At 35.4% G+C, this 19869-nt stretch overlaps 1 protein-coding gene across 4 annotated transcripts in view; it reads left to right on the top strand.

Moving 5' to 3' along the window:
* Trpc6 (transient receptor potential cation channel subfamily C member 6) overlaps window positions 1-19869 on the top strand; it is a 139470-nt gene that overhangs the window by 106207 nt on the left and 13394 nt on the right. The window contains exons 5-11 of one of the 4 annotated variants that reach the window (XM_047517224.1): window positions 329-545; window positions 6080-6313; window positions 8686-8950; window positions 10140-10335; window positions 10967-11170; window positions 12526-12546; window positions 12813-12887. In XM_047517224.1, the coding sequence (XP_047373180.1) occupies window positions 329-545; window positions 6080-6313; window positions 8686-8950; window positions 10140-10335; window positions 10967-11170; window positions 12526-12546; window positions 12813-12887 (1212 nt within the window). Of the gene's footprint in view, window positions 1-328; window positions 546-6079; window positions 6314-8685; window positions 8951-10139; window positions 10336-10966; window positions 11171-12525; window positions 12547-12812; window positions 12888-13474; window positions 13539-19869 lie in introns of those variants that run through there. The other 3 variants (XM_047517227.1, XM_047517225.1, XM_047517226.1) reach the window with 3 other exon arrangements.

Here is a 19869-nt window from a genome sequence, read left to right as displayed (position 1 = left end):
AACTTGCTTTCTATGAATAGCCCTGATATTATACTCTGTGCTTTTTCATTAATATCGTGTAGTATCCTAAGAACTTAAATATTCTTGATAGAAAATTTGGTTTATTTGACTATTAATTAAGAACAGCAGCACAGATAGGTGAAGAATGTGACCAAAATTTTATAATAGCATGGAAATATTATCATAACACTGATGACATAAATATGCATAATTATTTTAGGAGGGGTTTGAATTATGCAGTTTATTCTTGTGTATGTATGTATGTGTATGTATTTTGCAGAATGTACAGAACAAAATTAAAATTTTCTTCTGGTGTGTGTTGTGACAGATAGGGAAGATAATGCGTGGACCATTCATGAAGTTTGTAGCGCATGCAGCCTCCTTCACCATATTTCTGGGACTTTTAGTCATGAATGCAGCTGACAGATTTGAAGGCACCAAACTCCTTCCTAATGAAACCAGCACAGATAATGCAAAACAGCTGTTCAGGATGAAAACATCCTGCTTCTCATGGATGGAGATGCTCATTATATCCTGGGTAATAGGTAAAGACTGATTTTCTGTCATCATTTCTTTTTGCAGGCTTAGCAGTTGGACTGAATGACACTGATTCTTTCACACATAAGTTTTACAAATGTATGCGGCATGACACAATGCATCACGCATCATGATTTCCTTTGTGTTCTTAAAGCACAGTTGTCTTGGGTTTATTATCAATGTCCTAGTCTCCTCACATGCCATGAGCTTTTTGCATTTTATAAACAAAACAAAACAAGAACAAAAAAATGAAAGCAAAAATCCAGGAAGAAAACAGGATGGTATTAATCAAACCCCACTAGTGATGAAAAACTACCATTCATATTTTTGAAGAGCTGGGATTTCAAACTTGAAAACAACCACATGATTTTATGTTGAGATTAAGTAGAAGCTGAAGCTAATAGCCACTCACATTTATTAAACATTTATCATATGTGTCAGGAATTGTTTGAAGGACTTTACATACATCAAATCACATAATCTCTCTGTGCCTCAGTCTTCTGGCTTATAACGTATAATAACATCCATCTTTTGGACTTATGTGAGGATTAAAGAGCTTGCTTTAAACCTCTCAAATGGCATACGGTTTCTCTTTAGAATCCAATTATACCCTTGTCTTGTCATTAAATATACAAAATGAGACAAACATTTAAACTGGAAATTTATGAATCAATAAATTCAACAGTTATTAAGTGTCTTTGTGAGGTAATAAGGATACTAAAGTAAATGAGAAGCAGTTTTTGCACTTGAGGAAGTTAAGTCTGGGAGACAAGTCAATAAGTCAATCAGTAATTGAAGCTCAATGTGACAAATGTTATACTTGGGGAACTGTTAAAAGTGTTATGAACATATACAAGTTGTGCATCTAAATCTGAGGGAGATGGAATGTAGAAGGGACAGGGAAGCTCTTTCTGGACAGTAACTTCAATCTGAGATGTTGGTGAACAGGATAAGTTAGCTGGACTGAGTGTTTGGAAGATAAGGACACTGCAAGGCCTGGGAACATTGGATGCAGAGCTGTGAAACTAGGACAGCACCTGGCATGCTTGAGATATTATGAGTTAGGCAGAGCTGGGGTCCAGGTGTGTTTGTAGTTGTGGGTAAGAGGAGATAAGGGTGATGAAATGACTTGAGGAGAGTCTCAGTGGTTCCTGGATGTGATCAGATCACATTTCAGAAAGGTCACAGTGGTTTTGGAGTAGAAGGTGGCTTCAAGGAAGGGTAAGTCCAGAGATTGAGACCCAGTGTGTGATCTCTGTGAGGAGGAAGGTCCCAGAACTCGGGGGTGGTGGAAAGGACTTCAGAGCTCCTTAAAAGATAAAATGCAAGGAACTTGGTGATTATTACACATCAAAAGGGTGAGTTGTGGATTCATAGATCAGTAAGTGGTGATTGAAATTCTCTTTAAGAGGAAGAATATAGAAGGAAGTCCATGCTTGTGGCTAGGAGAACGAAAAGTTGATAAATGTGTTTAGGTTTGACTTTGAAATGTTCATGGAATTTTCAGGTGAAAATGTCCACTAGGTAATAGAAAGTATGACCTTGACCCTGGAAGAAGTTGATGGATAAAGTTCAAGCCCTCCTTAATTTCCAGGTGGCGTGTAAGGTTATGAGTATGCATAAAGTTACCTAGTGTGGAATGATATAGGCGTAAATAGAAAAGAGTGCAAGGGATCTTCCTACTAGACTTTTAAGTCCATAAGCTTCTTTCCCACCCAGATCCCTCCCTCCCCATCTCACTTCCCTTCTGTTACCTGGAGAAAATCTATGATCACTTTTCTTTCACTTCTGGGCCAGGACTTGTCTTACTGGCTTCTTCACATTGGAGCCAAGTGGGATTATCGATTGAAATATCAGGAAGCACTGTACAAATTATCATATGTTCATTTCAAGTGCATGTGAGTTAATTCAATATACACTGGAGAGTTGGTTATTGAATCCTTTTGAATCTCTTCATTTCCTGGATATGTTTTAAGGAAAAACATGACTAGTAGCTTAACATGTGAATTGTATCACCAAAGCAATAATAAGTTTCAGATAAAGAAGAGGTCTTTGATTTTCACTATCGCTTTTCTAATCTAAACAATGAAACTAAAACAAATTACATTTTACCTCTAATACCTGACTTAAGAATAAATACCCTTTGGATATTGCCTTTATCTTATTAGATTAAGAAACTGTGTACTATAGTTTTTTTTTAAATGTATCAGAATATGTACAATAAATAATACAGTGATTGGTGCATAGGAAATAGTCAATAAATTTCAGATAATTATAATATTATTAGACTTTTCACTAAGAGTCTAGGTTACTTCTGCATGGGCTAGCATTTTTTACTGAAGACATATTAGGCAAGATTCTTTTAGTGCAAGATGAACATTGAAAAAATTAACTTTTATACAAGAGGATTAGAGAAGATGAATGTTCATTTCATTATCATGATCTATCCTCCTCATAGTAATATATTTTTTATTATGAACTTCAGATTTTTTTCTTTTTCATTTAGAAATGTAAACCAAGAGTATTAAAACTAACTTTTATGAATAAAAGCATTTTTCTTGGAATTCTTGTCCTGGTTACCTTTGTATTTTACTTCACAGTTTATCTCACTGTATTTATTTAGAGGGAAAATAATGAACAACTCAAAACAGACAGCTATGCATTTCTAGCACATGTTGGACTCCTGTTTCAGTTACTGACTCTGGTGTTTATTTTCCTTTAAATTGTTGTAGAACTTTCTGGAAGTATTAATAAGAAGTGGCTCACTTAGTTTAGAACCTGGGTGTGTAACGTTGACTTGAGGGAAAAGACTAACTTTAGTGGTCACAGAATTCAAACTTATCTAATTTTTAGATGAGGAAGAGTTGAAAAACTCAGGTCAGAGCTAATGTTTCCGGAGATCTTGACAAGTCAGAATGGCATGCTCAAACCAATGAGACTGGGGGTGGTGGTGAGGGGTTGAGTGGGATCCAGGGAACCTGAGGCTTATTTATTTAGAGGGCCCTATTTAGAGAAAAAGAAGACAAAACAGCCCTGGACGGAGCGTGGGCAAGTAGGGCATCTCAAAGCTGAAGCTTCATTAGCCTCACAGTAAACCTGCCTCTGCTGGAGAAGAACAGATTTAATGAGCACACAAGTGGGTTGTTTGTTAAAGAACTTTAAAGGCAGAGGGAGCTGATTCATTCTCTACTGCTCTAGAGGGCAGAAATAGAACCAACGCATCCCCTTCGAACGGCTATTCCTGAAAATTTGACAGTGGGATGAGTGGCCTTTAGAAGGAGTAAGCACCTGTCTCCAGATGCATTTGAGCAGAGGCTGTGGGAGAGAGGCTGAACTAGCAGCTGCCAGAGGTGCTCAGTGCTCAGGTGTAATAGTTCAGGGTGTTTTAGTGTGTAAGCTTCAGGAAGGCATCATTTGTACCAAAATTTCTATTCTTTTTTTTTTTTTTTTTTTTAAGATTTCTGTTCTTAAAGAGAGAATAGAGAGATAAATGGGAAGGAGAAAGGGAAGCTTTAAAAACTGCTGGACTCTGTGAATTCAGATGTCTCTTCAGTCCCTATGTTGCTCTGAACAATCCTCATCTAATGTTGAGGCTGGCAGGAACCAGGGACTACTTACTGTAGGATTTTTCATTCCTATTGAGAGAGAGAGAGAGAGAGAGAGAGAGAGAGAGAGAGAGAGAGAGAGAGAGAACACACATGCAAATGCCCTCATTCAATATTTCCTATTATCAGTTTCACCCACTAGAGTATATGTGAATTCAATCCTAGTCCCTTTTTAACTTGAAAGAGCTCAAATACAGTAATGAAGTTGTTTTAAGATCACATTCTCTATGCTGCCCTGAATGCTGGTTTTGAGAAAAGCATATGATGGGCTTTTGGAGAGCAGAGGCCGTGGCATTTCTTCATCTTGACAGGGCTCCACAGCCATTTATTTGGCAAGTTCTGTGACAGACATTTAGGACAAATGTGAGAATTTGGGGCAGGTGGTTGCTGAGGGTAAGCAGAGAAGACTAATTTTCCCAACCATAGATTTTGAAAGTCTTCCTGGCAGAAGGAAGTTTTGATTAGTTGTTGGGGTTTGGATTATATTTCCCCAGATGGCTCTAGGGTCAGACAGATGTCAGAAAGCAGGGTATCTTAAAGTAATTTCTTTTAAGTCAAGCAACAATCTCCAAATTAAGAAATAAAATGTGTGCTGATCATGACTACATAACTGTTTGCCATGATTTTTTCCAATTGCCTAGCTTTGTGCTTGGCATTTTATATGCATTATTTTATTTAAACCCTTAATAATCCTGTGAAGTAGTTAGAAACTACTCTCATTCTCATTTTACAAATGGAATTTTAGAAAGTTTAAATATCTTGCCAAATACTTCATAATTAATAAGTAGAGAAGTAAGGTTTTAAATATTTGGTGGTCTCATCTTAAAACCAATGATAGATATTACATTAAATATTTGAAAGCATATGCAATATTCTTAATAATTGCACCAGAAAAAGTTAACTACTATTAGTACTATCATATTTTTTTTTATTGTAAACAAATGGGATACATGTTGTTTCTCTAGTACTACCATATTAATTAGCTAAGTAACTTCTGGTCTTTTACTATGGTTAGTTTAAATGTGAACTCACAGAATACATAACATTTTAAACTTGTAAAATTTAACTTTTTAGCATAAAGATTTTTTGGATGTGTGTTTAGGTCCTCCAAGAAACAGGCACAATGATTAAGTGTACAACAGTTGGATTAGGGAAAAACGGAAATTTTATTGAGGAACATTGTTTTTTCTGAGAGAAAAATGGAGAGATTGCTGAGGAAGATTGCAAGGACTGTCAAATTTGGATGCAAGTCAAACTCTGAGGGTTGGAGAGAGGGAAGGAAGTCATCTTAGGTTACAGGCATCCTAGATCTCAATGCAGACTAAAGCAATTTTGGCAAGAATTTCTTGAGCCAAAGTCAGCCATCAGAGGAGACTCACGTATCCCTAGAAGGGGTAATCTCGGTCGTTGACCAGGAGCAGCCATGGGAGGCAGGGCCTTGGAGAAAATAGGAATGGTTTTCAGAAGGCAGTACCTGAGGCCCATGGTCAATAAAATTCCTATTGTTGGAGGTCAGCGAGGCACATTCTCAAGGCCACTACCTCATGAAAATTAATAGGATATCATATCAAATGTCTGTTTAATAGCCATGGAAGTCTCATGAGTTCTTCTATTTTGAGTATATGAGAGTGTTTGTGTGTTTTGGGTATTATAATGAACATCTACTGAGCATTTTTCTGTGTAGAAATAATAGATCGATAGAAGGCTTTTTTGTTTTAGGCATCTTGGTGATGTTAGATCACATTCAGGTGATGTACTGATATTTCTGGACTGTGGAATTTGTGGGGATGTAGGAATAGTGTCTGTACAGGAAGATTGGGGCCAAATTTGGAAAGCTTTTGAATGTCAGACTGAGACCTTTCAATTTTATTTTGTTTCATGAAAGAGTTAAGACTGGGATGAAATTGAATTGATATTTTAACCTCTTTCTGATGCAGGCATGATATGGGCCGAATGTAAAGAAATCTGGACTCAAGGCCCCAAAGAATACTTATTTGAGTTGTGGAATATGCTTGATTTTGGAATGTTAGCAATCTTTGCAGCATCATTCATTGCAAGATTCATGGCATTTTGGCATGCTTCCAAAGCTCAGAGCATCATTGATGCAAATGATACTTTGAAGGACTTGACAAAAGTTACATTGGGAGACAATGTGAAATACTACAATTTGGGTGAGTTTACATTGTATGGTCTACATAAATTTATAAAAATGCAGAATTTTCTTATACAAAAGATGTCAGTAGTAGTTGGTTACTGCCCAATTCTCCTAAAATTGTTATTGAGTTTTAAACTTCTGTATTTGAAGAATGAGCATCTCTAAATGAAGGATCATACTTTGTGCTTCTTCCTTTGATTTGTCTACTGGCTTGAAACCTCTCTTAATCGTGAGAATCATCTTCTTGTATCACTTGGATCAAATGGCTAACTATCAATTTCCATTGATAACGTCTATCTTATCTCTTAGATTATTTTTCTCTTGTCTGTAAACATAGTTTGCACTTGAATTATCATACACAATGGAATATTATCCAACTTTGAAAAAGGAGGAAAGCTTGTCATTTGTGACAACATGGATGAACCTGGAAGACATTAGGCTGAGTGAAATAAGACAGGCATAGAAAGACTACATGATCTCACTTACATGTGGAATCTAAAAAAAAGTCTGACTCATAGAATTAGAGTCATGGTGGTTGCCAGGAATGGGAGAAGTTGATCAAGGGTATAAAGATGCTGTTAGGAGGAATAAGTTATGATGTTCTGTTGTACAGCATGGTGACTGTAGTTAATAATAATGGACTATATACTGGAAAACTGCTAAGAGAGTAGATTTCAAGTGTTCTCACCACACATAAAAAAAAAGTATGTGAAGTGACCAGAATGTTAATTAGCTTGATTTAATCATTATGAAATGTACACATTTGTCAACACATCACATCGTACCCCATATATATGTATATGTATATATAGATGTATATATATATGTATGTAATTTTTAAAAGTCCACATTTGAGTACTATTTCCATTTAAGACATGTAGCCTATTTGAAAGCAAAGGAAAATTTGAGTTCTCTCAAAGTACTCCCAGTAAGTAAGTAACACAACCTATTTTCCAACCAGGCATAGAAATAAAATAAAACAAAAAACAATATGGAGGCCCATAATCAGTTCAAATACTAATAAAATTTAAGGTGGATGACATAGATCTACTAGCCAATGAGATCAGCAATATTGAATCCTAGAGTCAGGAAGACTTATCCTCCAAGTTTTGAAATAGCAATGGATTAGGGCAGTCCTTCCCATGCGGAGGGGATGGCAGCAAGCACTTGACTTGGGAGATAAGTCTGTGGAGGACAGAGAAGAATTCCCAAGAGAAGAGGGTAATACTGAGCCACATACACCCAATTAGTCATTCCTATTTAGCAATTAGGTAAGTCCTCTACCTTCCCAAGAGGCTAGTGGCTAACGGGTAGAAATTGTTTCAGTTATTTGCTTAAGAAAAAAAGAGAGAGAGAGAGAGAGAAACTGGACTTGGGAAAAATACAATCCCTTTGAATACTTATTTCAAACCCTCTGATAACAAACTAACACTTAATTGGTACCTCTGTGGGTTTCATGGTTATATCACATAAGGTCTCCTGTTTGCATTATAAATTTTTTATTTTAATCTTGAAAGATTTTTTAATATGAATAATTTTTAAGATTCAAAGATTCCTATCTATAGATAATGCTACTATTCAAAGCACTACCAAAAGGAAACTGTTTATTAATTTCTTATTTTTCTTTCCTAATTGTACTTTTCAAGAAATAAATGAATGCAGATTTATAATTATATCTTCTCTCTTTCTGACAGTGTTTGGATCTTTCCTTCATAATGATTTTCTTGACAGGGTTTTTGATGACCTGAAAAATTCATAAACAGTTATTGCAAATTTTTGTGGTAAAATAGACTTGTTTGAATAAGTGACAAAAATTATTTCTAGGAAGTTTAAATAACTGCAAGTATTCTACAAGACCCAAATTACATTATAGTGTAATTAATATAGTGCAATTAGTTGAAGACTAAATAATAAGTGCTACAATTTCTTAAGTGCCCAGATACATTCTAAATACTGAATATATGTACTTGCTGAATTCTCACAACAGATAAGAGAGATGGGAGTAACATTATCTCATTTTTAGAGAGGGGGAATAAAACTAAGAGAAAAGTAATTTGTATAAGTTTTTTCAGTTGTGATTATCAATATATATTGATAATTGATCAATTAATCTACAGGAATACTCAAGTTACTGAGACTATAGGTTGAGCACTTAAATATTATGCTATACCCTTATGGGAAATTGCTAGAAAAAGAAGATATCATCTTCTCAATGAATTTAGAAGCTCAAATACAGCTGACACTAAAGAAGCCCTTTAAGATCAGAGACTTCCATTTGTGAGCTATATCTTTAATATAATTATATATGATGTTTTTCTCAGAAAAAAAGTTATTTACATAAGGAACTTAAATAAACTTACCATCACTCTTGTCTTTGATTTTTCCTAGCCAGGATAAAGTGGGACCCTTCTGATCCTCAAATTATATCTGAAGGTCTTTATGCAATTGCTGTAGTTTTAAGTTTCTCCAGAATAGCATATATTTTACCTGCAAATGAAAGCTTTGGACCTCTGCAGATATCACTTGGAAGAACAGTAAAAGATATCTTCAAGTTCATGGTCATATTCATCATGGTGTTCGTGGCCTTTATGATTGGAATGTTCAACCTCTACTCCTACTACATTGGGGCAAAACAAAATGAAGCCTTCACAACGTATGTTATCTCAGCTGTCTCAATGATGGTGATCATAGATTAAATAAGCATTCATTTAACATTGTTCATATAATTCCGTGTTTGGGTAAAGACTTCCTCTCTTGTTCTTCAGCAAAATGTGAGGATCTTAAAATGAGTTGGAAGAATTCTAAACGTAGGAACCTTCCTAATATTAAATAATAATAACTAACTTTTTAGAGCTAGTCACTGTGGTAAATACCTTTCAAGCATAACTATCTACATTCCACAAAAAAAGAAAACTGAAATTCACAAAAGTTAAGTAATTTGCTGAGTGTTCCACAGCTGCTAGTATGTAGGTAGCCTCTTGTTCAATAACTAGCATCTATTGCCCTAAAATCCTCTCCTGCTTACTGGGGATCCTGGAATATTGAATATGATTAACAGCTGTTTTCCTAATTCAATTTCTCAGAATTTATCATCGGAAAAATTTAAGTTATCAGTGATAACAGGAGTTTTGACTTCAGTTAACCACGGGCACATGTGTTTTTCATAAAATCTGTTAGGAATAGATTACTCAAATGCTAGATCTTCAGGGTTACAATGAGAGGAATCAACTGAAGCATAACTTACTGTTTTCCATATTTCTCTGAAGTTTATTTGTTCAGGGAAATGAAACCACCTGGGTTAAGCAGATGGGTTTAGCTCTGATCAGTCATTATGACTAAGCATTGGAATTTTTACCTAAGGCAAATAGGTGATTTGGGTAACATTGTGTGTATATTGTTATTTTTTCCCTTAAGATGCATACTATTGTTTTTTATTTATTGGATATGAGTAGAAGTACAGCTTAGCCAGAAACCTAAGAAGACTCTTTTATTAAGAAATACATTTAACAGTTTTTTTGCCAAAGTTATCAGTTATTTAAAAGTTAGTATCTGTGGTTATGAAGTTGTTATTGCATTTATTGATCACCTATTCTGTGCTATAGATATTTAGTTATATTCTTCTTATGCACATTATCAATAATGCTTGCAACAATCTTAAAAATAAATATCATTCTACTCATTTGACAGAAAAGAAAATAGAGGTTCAGATAAATAAGAATTTTCTCATGAATACCTACTAATTTGCAAAGTTACTGAATCAACTCAATTTTACTTTTGAGTTTACTACTATTACATGTATTTATACCCTTTCTTATTTTTTTCTTTGTTTTCTTTGTCCTCAGAGTTGAGGAGAGTTTTAAGACACTGTTCTGGGCTATATTTGGACTTTCTGAAGTGAAATCAGTGGTCATCAACTATAATCACAAATTCATTGAAAACATCGGTTATGTTCTTTATGGCGTCTATAATGTTACAATGGTCATTGTTTTGCTAAATATGCTAATTGCAATGATTAACAGTTCATTCCAGGAAATTGAGGTATAATCTCTACACATTTTTACTGTCTGTGGTTACATATTTTGATTATTCCAGGGACTAGCTAAGCAATGGGATGAAGAATGGATTGCTAGTTCTTCTTTATTGTTTCCCTATTTAATATACTTATTGAACCCAGTAATCCAGAAATTTTTAAGTCTGTGCTTTTAATCACAACACAGATGGGGAGAGGTGGAACTGTAAGGTATAAGGAGCAGAAATATCTTTACTTTATTCAAAAATTATTGCTTATGAATAACACTATTCCCCATCTTTTTTGAGTGATGTTCAAAACTGATCCTTTCTCAAGTTGGGAGTGATAGTTCAAATTTTTACTTGAGAAATCTTGGTCTATGTACTGAATGAATGAGTGATCCATTACAAAATAAGAGAGATTAGTTTTCAGTGTTTTTCAGAATGTAAGAAAGCATATTTATATTTCAGTTTATTTATAAACACACATGCGTTTTGAGAACTGTAGTGTGGTAAAACTGATAAAATTTTAAATATATTTGGGGAAGAGTGTATGAGTAGAGCATTAACATTTTGAAAAAATGCTGGAGTATTTTTCAGAGGCTTAGAAGAATTTTGTTTGTGCATTTTCCCTGCTGAATGGTCATGTATGTCTGTGTAGGATGATGCTGATGTGGAGTGGAAATTTGCAAGGGCCAAACTTTGGTTTTCCTACTTTGAGGAGGGGAGAACACTTCCTGTTCCCTTCAACCTGGTACCAAGTCCAAAGTCCCTGTTTTATCTCTTACTGAAGTTTAAAAAATGGATTTCTGAGCTGTTCCAAGGTCATAAAAAAGGATTTCAAGAGGATACAGAGATGAACAAGGTAATTTAGTTGATAATTAAAGGTAATTTATCATCATGTTCTTAAATGCCATGACCATTGTAATCACTAAGTCGCACTCTAAAAAGTGGCAGTCCATGATGACATGTCTGTCCTTCCCCCAATACAAGTCACTTAATGCAACACTGTCCTTTGCCTATGTCTGTTTGACATAAGCACATTGGACATTTTCTATTTAAAAGTTCATAAGAAAAATTCACATAATGCTGCTTAAATAATATATTACATTATCTGGAGTGGGCACCAAAAGGGAGAGCTATTTTGGACCCCATGTTTGCCATTGTGGCTACAAATTCCTTACTTCACCATCTGTTTACAGAATGAGGTAAAGTATCAGCCATTGTTTACGGCTGGTGGGAACCTGGCATACTCTAAATAACTTCTACATTGGAAAGTTCAGAAATCAATTGCTCACATGCTATGTGGGAGACCAATGCTGGCATTGAATAGCTTTAGAAAGAAAGGCCTAGGCATACTGATTTGAAACAATAATTCCATGAAATGATGCAATTGCAAGAAGACATAAAAGAGGTGTCATGCTTAGATGAGAGGGCAGGATACTTGCAAAATGTTCAAATATGTCTAGATTTGAAGTTTGTTCAATATGAAGTTTGTTGTGTATAATTGGGAGCTGGGAGCAGGGTTTTTCCCTGTGCAAGGGTCTCTTCTGGGTGTAGAACACCCAGAGGAGGAGGGTTAGAATGGGGACAGGTTTAGATGTTGTGTCATATGAGGGAGAATTGGAGGGACCGGGAAGTTTCTTCTGAAAAAGGAAGATTGAAGGGGAATGAGAATATTTTTAGAATACCCACTTGTGCTTAGGAAATATACTTATTTTTGTCTCTTCAAAACTAGGAAAAAAGGCAGTAAGCAAAAGTTGCAAACACTTCAATTTTAATTTTGTATGAGAACAAACTTATAACAATAAGATTTGTCCAACAGAGCAGTGGGCTCTCTCAAAAGTAAGCAACTCTCTAAAACTGCAGATAATAAATTCTGGATGATGGATATTAGGAATTTATACAAGATTCTTCTTCTTAAGTTGGGTGGGTAATTGGGCCAAATGATTATGAAGGTCCCTTGCAATGATCAGTTTCTATTGTTGAATAGAAGGGGAACATGTTCTAATTGCTGTTCCTTTTGGCACTTATTGCCTGGGGTTCTCAAGTAACAAGTTCTTTAAGTTCTAGTTGCCACAACTGTAACATAGGAATAAAAATTATATTTACATCATGAAAATATGTAAAAGTGCTTTGCAGTTTCTAAAGACCTATTGATATTTAGTAACTAGTTTGTAAGAATTTTGAAAGAATGTCCCATCTATGGTCTTCTTCCAGATGTATGACTTACAGGACTCAGTGAGTTGTATGGAAAATTCCTTATTTTACTTAATACAAGTAAGTGTGCAGTTTGCATGTCTGATTGGAAGTGCAACCTGAGAGAATTTGGTGTCCAAAGGAAAGGTCTAAGCACTTGTCCAAAGTGTTTTGCCCAAGTACTTGGACCTATGAGAATGTGTTTTTCTCATTAAAACTTGGAAAGTTATATCAGTTAGCTTTCAAAATATGAAATGAAGAGCGAAATTAGCTGTTATTATACTCATTTTACCATCTATCTTTAAAAGAGAAATGAAGAAAAGAAATTTGGAATTTTGGGAAGTCATGAAGACCTTTCAAAATTATCACTTGACAAAAAACAGGTAGGATAATATTTGAATATATGAAACAATGCATATCATTAGTATTATCTTTTCAGAGAAAGAGACCAATATTCAGAAGCAATTTCAAAAAATAAAAAAATGGGTAACAGACACATTATGGAATTTGACACCACAGTGAATTTCACCTTTATGTGTATTTATAAGGCACCAATTTAAAAAAACTATAAATAAATAGAAAGAAGACTAGTAGAGGAAGGGGAACAGGGGGAGGGAGGAATGGAGGGCAAGTGGAAATATTGAGGACTGCATTGGAGCAAATTATAATCCATGCTGGTATAATTATGTCAAAATGAACCCCAGTATTATGTTCAACTGTATTTCACTAATAAAAATTGTAAAAAAAGAATTTGATAACTTTCAAAGAATCTGTTATTGAGAGGTAGAAATAAGCCTATGTCTAATTAGCAAAAAAAACTATGTGTATATATGTTAAGCAAATATTTGTGGGTACTTAAGGGTGATGGAATAAAGGACTAGGGATGTAGTGATGTAGAGAAGGCAAAATTAAGAAAGGAATCTGTCAGGGGCCTGAGGGCTGGTATGATTAACTTACTTCTGCAACTCAGGTGGAACACACACATGGCCAGCAAGTCCTCCTTATTTGTCAGTAATCAAGAAGCTGTCAACAAAGGCCCCATGGGAATTTTGTGTCTATTGTGGTCAACACCATTCATAATGAACAATGTGTCCTAAAGATGCATCAACTGTAGAAGAAGCACAATCCTCCGCAATCAGGATATTTGCTTCCTTTCTTGCTGTGTGCACCTATCAGAGGATGATAAATGCTAAAGTGAAATTAGAAACAAGTGAATTAGGAGAAAGCAGTGTATTAAGTTGGAATTCTGTTCAGTTGCACATAATAACTGAAATCATGATGTTTTTAAAAAGACAGTTGGTCTCCATCCCCTTATTTAACTCTCCAGAAAAAGGCAGCGTAGGCCTGTTGTTAGGGGCAAGTGTCTGTGATTTTACTGGATGTTTTGGTTAGACTCAGATGCACGATGCCGGCTTTACCTCCTGTCATTAGCACTGTTGAGGCACAAAGGAGTAAGGGCAAAGGAAAAGTGAGGCAGGCTAGCTGAATCTGCTGCCACCTCAGAAGCACTTTCCAAGAATGTCCATTATTAGGTCTCACTGGCCAGAACTGTGTTTTGTGGAACACAAATACCAAGGAGGGAGGTCATTTTGTTAAATTTTTTAAGTGGATATTTTACCTCCTCCAACAATAGGGCCTATCTCCAACCTCCTGACTTCCTTTATTAATCATCTCAGACACATGTATGTCATCCATTCTCCAATTCCTGTCAGAATCTGAAGGAGAACTTTAGGGTGAGGGCAATCTGGGTCATAAGTGCTGGTAAGATTAGGGAGTTCACTATGAAGAATTTCCAAAGAACAGCATCCCAGGCTGCAGTGGGATGTGTGAGTGTGGAGTAAGAGACTCATGCATGTATTCCATGAGGCCTGCTGCATATGAGACTCTGCCACACCATGTGGCAGCTTCAACTGAGGGTAGAACAGCTAGAAGGCAAAATGAAAATAATCTCTGGTCGTCCAAGGCAGTTGGCATTCTGGGTTTTTGAAAATTGGCAGAACCTTGTTATTCAGAGAAGTTTTATTTGCATGGCCTTTGGGTTATAAGGCGAATCTGGACCATATTTTAAAATGGTAGAGATAAGGAAGAGAAAAGTAATGTATAAATAGAACTTCACAGTCAATTTCACTCCAGAGAGAACAGAATAGAGGTTAGGAGGGTAGCTAGGGAGTCCACAAACCTTGGCCTCAGGCCTCACTTGGTCTTCTGATTGTTTTGTTTGGAGACAGAAAAACAGGCTTTTGTGTGTGTGTGTGTGTGTGTGTGTGTGTGTGTGTTGGTTTTTACATTTTAGAATTTTGTGGAGTTGGGGAAGAAAGAAGGATATGTGACAGACTGAATGTGAATCACAGAGTGCAAAATATTATCTGGCTCTTTGTAGAAAATGTTTGCTACCCCTGGTTTTATGCTGATGATTATCATGAATAGAACACTTAAGAAACACAAATAATTCAGTTCAAATATTTTATAAGCAATTTCTATCATTATAATGCATGTGTATCTCTTGTGCATAGAAAGTTGTTTCACTAAGACTCTTAACTCATTTGTAGAATGTAGGAAGTAATTGTGCTAGCATCCAAGGGTGATTTAGAATATAGTAAATATATGTAAAGTTCTTACAACAATATCTGGCACACAGTAGATACACAATGGTTATTAATTTTCTTATTATAAGAGAGCAGAAGGAACAAATACAACCACACAGTTTGATAGCTATGCAAGTACAGAGGAATAAAATTGGTCTAAAAGTCATAGAGAAAGAACACAAACAGAAAATGAATGGAGTCCAGTTTAAAAGGTAAATGGATGTATCTGGAAAAAATAATTCGAAATAAGTGAATTAGTGAGTGGAAGAAAGTATAATGATAATGGGGATTCATAATGTCAGAATAAATTTGGAAGCTAGCATACATTAATTGAAAAATGGCAACAAAATTAGCATTTGTTGTGTATGTACACACACACATACACACTCATCATCATCATCATCATCATCATCATCATCATCATCTTGATTTTCCCACCACTTTCTGGTTAGGGAATTAAACATATTGAATGGCCTTCTCAGGTCTGAGTTTATTTACTTGTAGTTACTACAGTCTCAAAAAATAACTCAAGTAAATGAAATAAAGTACCCATCAAGGCACATGGTTGAAAGTATATTTTGCTACTTACATATCTGTTTCTTCCTCCCATTCCTATTCCCTGGTGAAATCGTATTGTTCAGGGCATGCTAACCAGTCCCTAGATGAAAAGGCAGACTAACAGGTGAAGGTGTGGACTCTTAGACAACACAGTCCATGTCTCAGTTCAGCCCTTATCCTTCATGTCCTCATCTTATTGGTACCCACAAGTGTCTGTGGGAATAAGGAATACATGAGTGGATAGAACAGATGAATGGACAGAAGAATGAAGAGGAAAATGTTATCAAAATAATGTGAATAACTTGTCCCCCAAAAGTCTTCAACTAAAAATATTTTATAATTTGATAGAATACTTTAATAACTTCTGTTATTTATTTGTGCATATTATATAAGAAAATGGATTGAGATGAAATGACATAATAATTTTTCAAAGACTTCCCTAGTAAGTGAATATATTTAGCATTGAATCCAATATTCCTGGTGACATATTGCTGGTCCCAATTGCTTGTGACAGATGTACTGTTGTTAACAGACCAGTAATAACAATAGTTTTAGAAAGTTTAAAATTTTGTTGATTATATAGTTCAATTCACAAGTTCAAATTCTCTCATATACTTTAAATTTTTTTTTTTTTTTTTTTTTTTTTTTTTTGTGTGTGTGTGTGTGTGTGTTACTAGGGATTGAACTCAGAGCCTCATGCTGCATCCCCTGCCATGAAATTTTTCAGTACTTAAAGGAAAAATTATAGGGTAAAGTTTAGTTAGCTACATTTAGTCCTACTTACACCTATAATTTTTTTCCATTGTCAATATGGCCCACTATGTTTTCTTACAGATAAGAGATTTTGAGGTATTTAGTCTCAAGAATAACAGTGACCCTCTATAAAGCCAAAATATTTATAATAGCTTAGATAATTAGGGGTTGGTGTATATAGGCAGCTGACTTTAAAAAATTTACTTTAAATGTGGAAAAAATATACTTTGCATAAAAATCTACCATTTTATTCATCTTAACAATATAATTCAGTGGCATTAAGTGCATTCACAGTGCAGAAACTGATTCCTGGGTAATCCCAGGAAATCTCTCTTTCCCTTTCTACTGCCTTCCTTTTATACTCCATAAAGGGTTTGGTAGAACAAAAACATTCCATAATTTTTCAAAGGGCATTTCAGTGTTGACTCCATATTAAACACTACAGACAATGAATTCATGTGAGCATATGAAATTTAATGAGTTTGATCAATATTTCTATTCATTACTTTTCTTTCTTATCAAAATTTCATTTTGGAAATTGATAAAGAACATCCAGCTAAGTACTTAGAAGATTGGGGTCTGATCTCATCTGTGCACCTTCAGCAATCCATTTAACTTCTGTGAACCTCAGCATTCCCATCTATAAAACAGGGGTCATCAAGTTCTAGAGTCTACCACAAAATATTATTAGGAGAATTAAATTGGTATTTTATTAATTATAGACACTGTAATGGTAATATAGTCCTATTATAGAGAAGTGGTTCTTTTTTGTTATTTAGTTATGAATAACTCAATCCAAATTTTGCAAAATTGGGTTAGTGTGAATTGTATATTGTAGTTTTCAAGTAAGAAATACCCTTGCCAAAGGTATAAGGGATATATTATAACAAAGCCCTGGACAAATATGAGAAAATTCCAAAGAGAATCAAAGTGCCCTCTTTATGATAGAAACTATAGTATCTATCAATCAAATGATTTGTTTTTCTTCATAATTTCTATGAAAATGTGGAAAATTAAAATTTGTTTTATTCATCTGCCAGTGTGTGTTATATCTTTTAAATGAAACATGGATGACCCTAAGCTTTCCAGAGCACATAAATTAATCCCAGATTAAAACAAACTCTAGGAACTAGAGCCTGTGTGGTATCTGGTCCAGTTTTGGAATTTGGAGTAAAATATTGATTTCAAATGTCTATTTAGCATGACATGTATAGTCTTATATTGTGGCAGCCATGGAGATGTACCATTCATATCTTCTTTTGAAAGAATCTGGGCAGAGAAGCGTGAGTGGCTGACAGGCTCCACTGCAGGACCTGTGGACTAAGCTTTTTCGGTCCTGGATGCTTCTTTCCTCTTTGCATGGGCGCTCCCTTGGGGCTGACAGATTTCTCAGACAATCTTCTTACCTCTCCCTCTTTCAAGGGTGAAGCAGATCCTCATGGCCTACAGGCATTCTCCTTCGCCTGCTCCCATTTATCTTTCAGGGTGTGATTCTGAATACATCTCACACTTCTCCTATTTTGGCATTTGATTCCTGGAGGCTCAGAAGCAACAGAAGCATTTTTTCCCCCTTGCCATTTGAGCTTGTGATCAACAAAATTTGAGGCCCATAGCTTGGTTATACTTGGTACATTAACTGTATTCTGAAGAAAAATATTTTTAAAGTAACCATTTATATTTCAAAACATTTTTCTGTCCAGTGTTACTGAGATAGGTTCCCATTGGAACGTGTTTGGCCCTAATGAACACTAAGAAAAACTTCCATGGTTCATTCCTTGTTACCCAGTTCACGTGGCTTTTACTTATTCTTTTTCATAAAGTCGACATCTGGAATGGCACAGTTAGTTTCTGTTTCACTTAGGTCTTCTCTCTGACCACTTGAAGGTTAAAGTGTTTAGTTAACTGCACAAATGCTGCCTTCACATCTGCTCCAGGTACACCACAGAAATCAGTAAGAAAAGCCATATAAAAATACTTTTGGAAACAAGGTATGTAGGTCTTTTATTGTCTTCCATGACATCCTCAACTCTAATGGCCACTGGCTTTGGTGGTTGCTAGCATTAGCTTTTCAGATGCACAGTCTGAAAGTAGAATGTAAATAAAAATCTGAAAGGAGAGTGTAAATAAAAGTTGATCTCTGCCATATAAACCTGAAAAGGCTGAATATCTTTGAACAACTGCTCTGTTTCAGCTTCAGAACATATTGCTCTCAAATTGTTGGTTTTAGTGCAGGTTCTCATGCCCTCTTGAGTAGGTCTGTTCTGCTCTGTATTGAGTGAGAAATTTTCTAATGGTATTTATCCAGGAATTGTGTTTTTTTTCTTTTTATTATTTTTATTAAGCTTTTAATTTTTTACAGATTGCATTTTGATTCATTGTACACAAATGGGGTACATAATTTTGTTCTATGATTGTGCACAATGTAGATTCATATCATTCGTGTAATCATACATGTACATAGGGTAAAGATGTCTGTCTCATTCACCCTCCCTCTCATTTTCTTTTTTTTAATTTATTTTTATTGTAAACAAATGGGATGCATGCTGTTTCTGTTTGTACATGAAGTAAAGGCATACCATTTGTGTAATCATAAATTTACATAGGGTAATGTTATTTGATTCATTGTTATTTTTTCCTCCCCCCCCACCCCTCCCACCCCTCTTTTCCCTCTATACAGTCCCTCCTTCCTCCATTCTTGCCTCCCTCCCTAACCCTAATCCTAACCCTAACTCTAATCCTAACACTAACCCCTCCCACCCCCCATTATGTGTCATCATCCGCTTATCAGCGAGATCATTCGTCCTTTGTTTTTTTGAGATTGGCTTATCTCGCTTAGAATGATATTCTCCAATTTCATCCATTTGCCTGCAAATGCCATAATTTTACTATTCTTTATAGCTGAGCAATATTCCATCATATATATATATATATATATATATATATATATATATATATATCTATATATATATACCACAGTTTCTTTATCCATTCATCCATTGAAGGACATCTAGGTTGGTTCCGCAATCTGGCTATTGTGAATTGAGCGACTATGAATATTGATGAGGCTGTATCTCTGTAGTATGCTGATTTTAAGTCCTTTGGGTATAGGCCAAGGAGTGGGATAGCTGGGTCAAATGGTGGTTCCATTCCAAGCTTTCTGAGGAATCTCCACACTGCTTTCCAGAGTGGCTGCACTAATTTGCAACCCCACCAGCAATGTATGAGTGTACCTTTTTCCCCACATCCTCGCCAACACCTATTGTTGCTTGTGTTCTTGATAATCGCCATTCTAATTGGGGTGAGATGGAATCTTAGGGTAGTTTTGATTTGCATTTCTCTTATTACTAGAGATGTTGAACATTTTTTCATATCTGTTGATTGCTTGTAGATCTTCTTCTGTGAAGTGTCTGTTATTTTCCTTAGCCCATTTGTTGATTGGGTTATTTGTATTCTTGGTGTAGAGTTTTAT

Source organism: Sciurus carolinensis, chromosome 11 (genome assembly GCF_902686445.1).
Source record: "Sciurus carolinensis chromosome 11, mSciCar1.2, whole genome shotgun sequence".
Lineage (NCBI taxonomy): Eukaryota > Metazoa > Chordata > Mammalia > Rodentia > Sciuridae > Sciurus > Sciurus carolinensis.
This window is presented reverse-complemented; position numbering and strand designations above follow the sequence as displayed.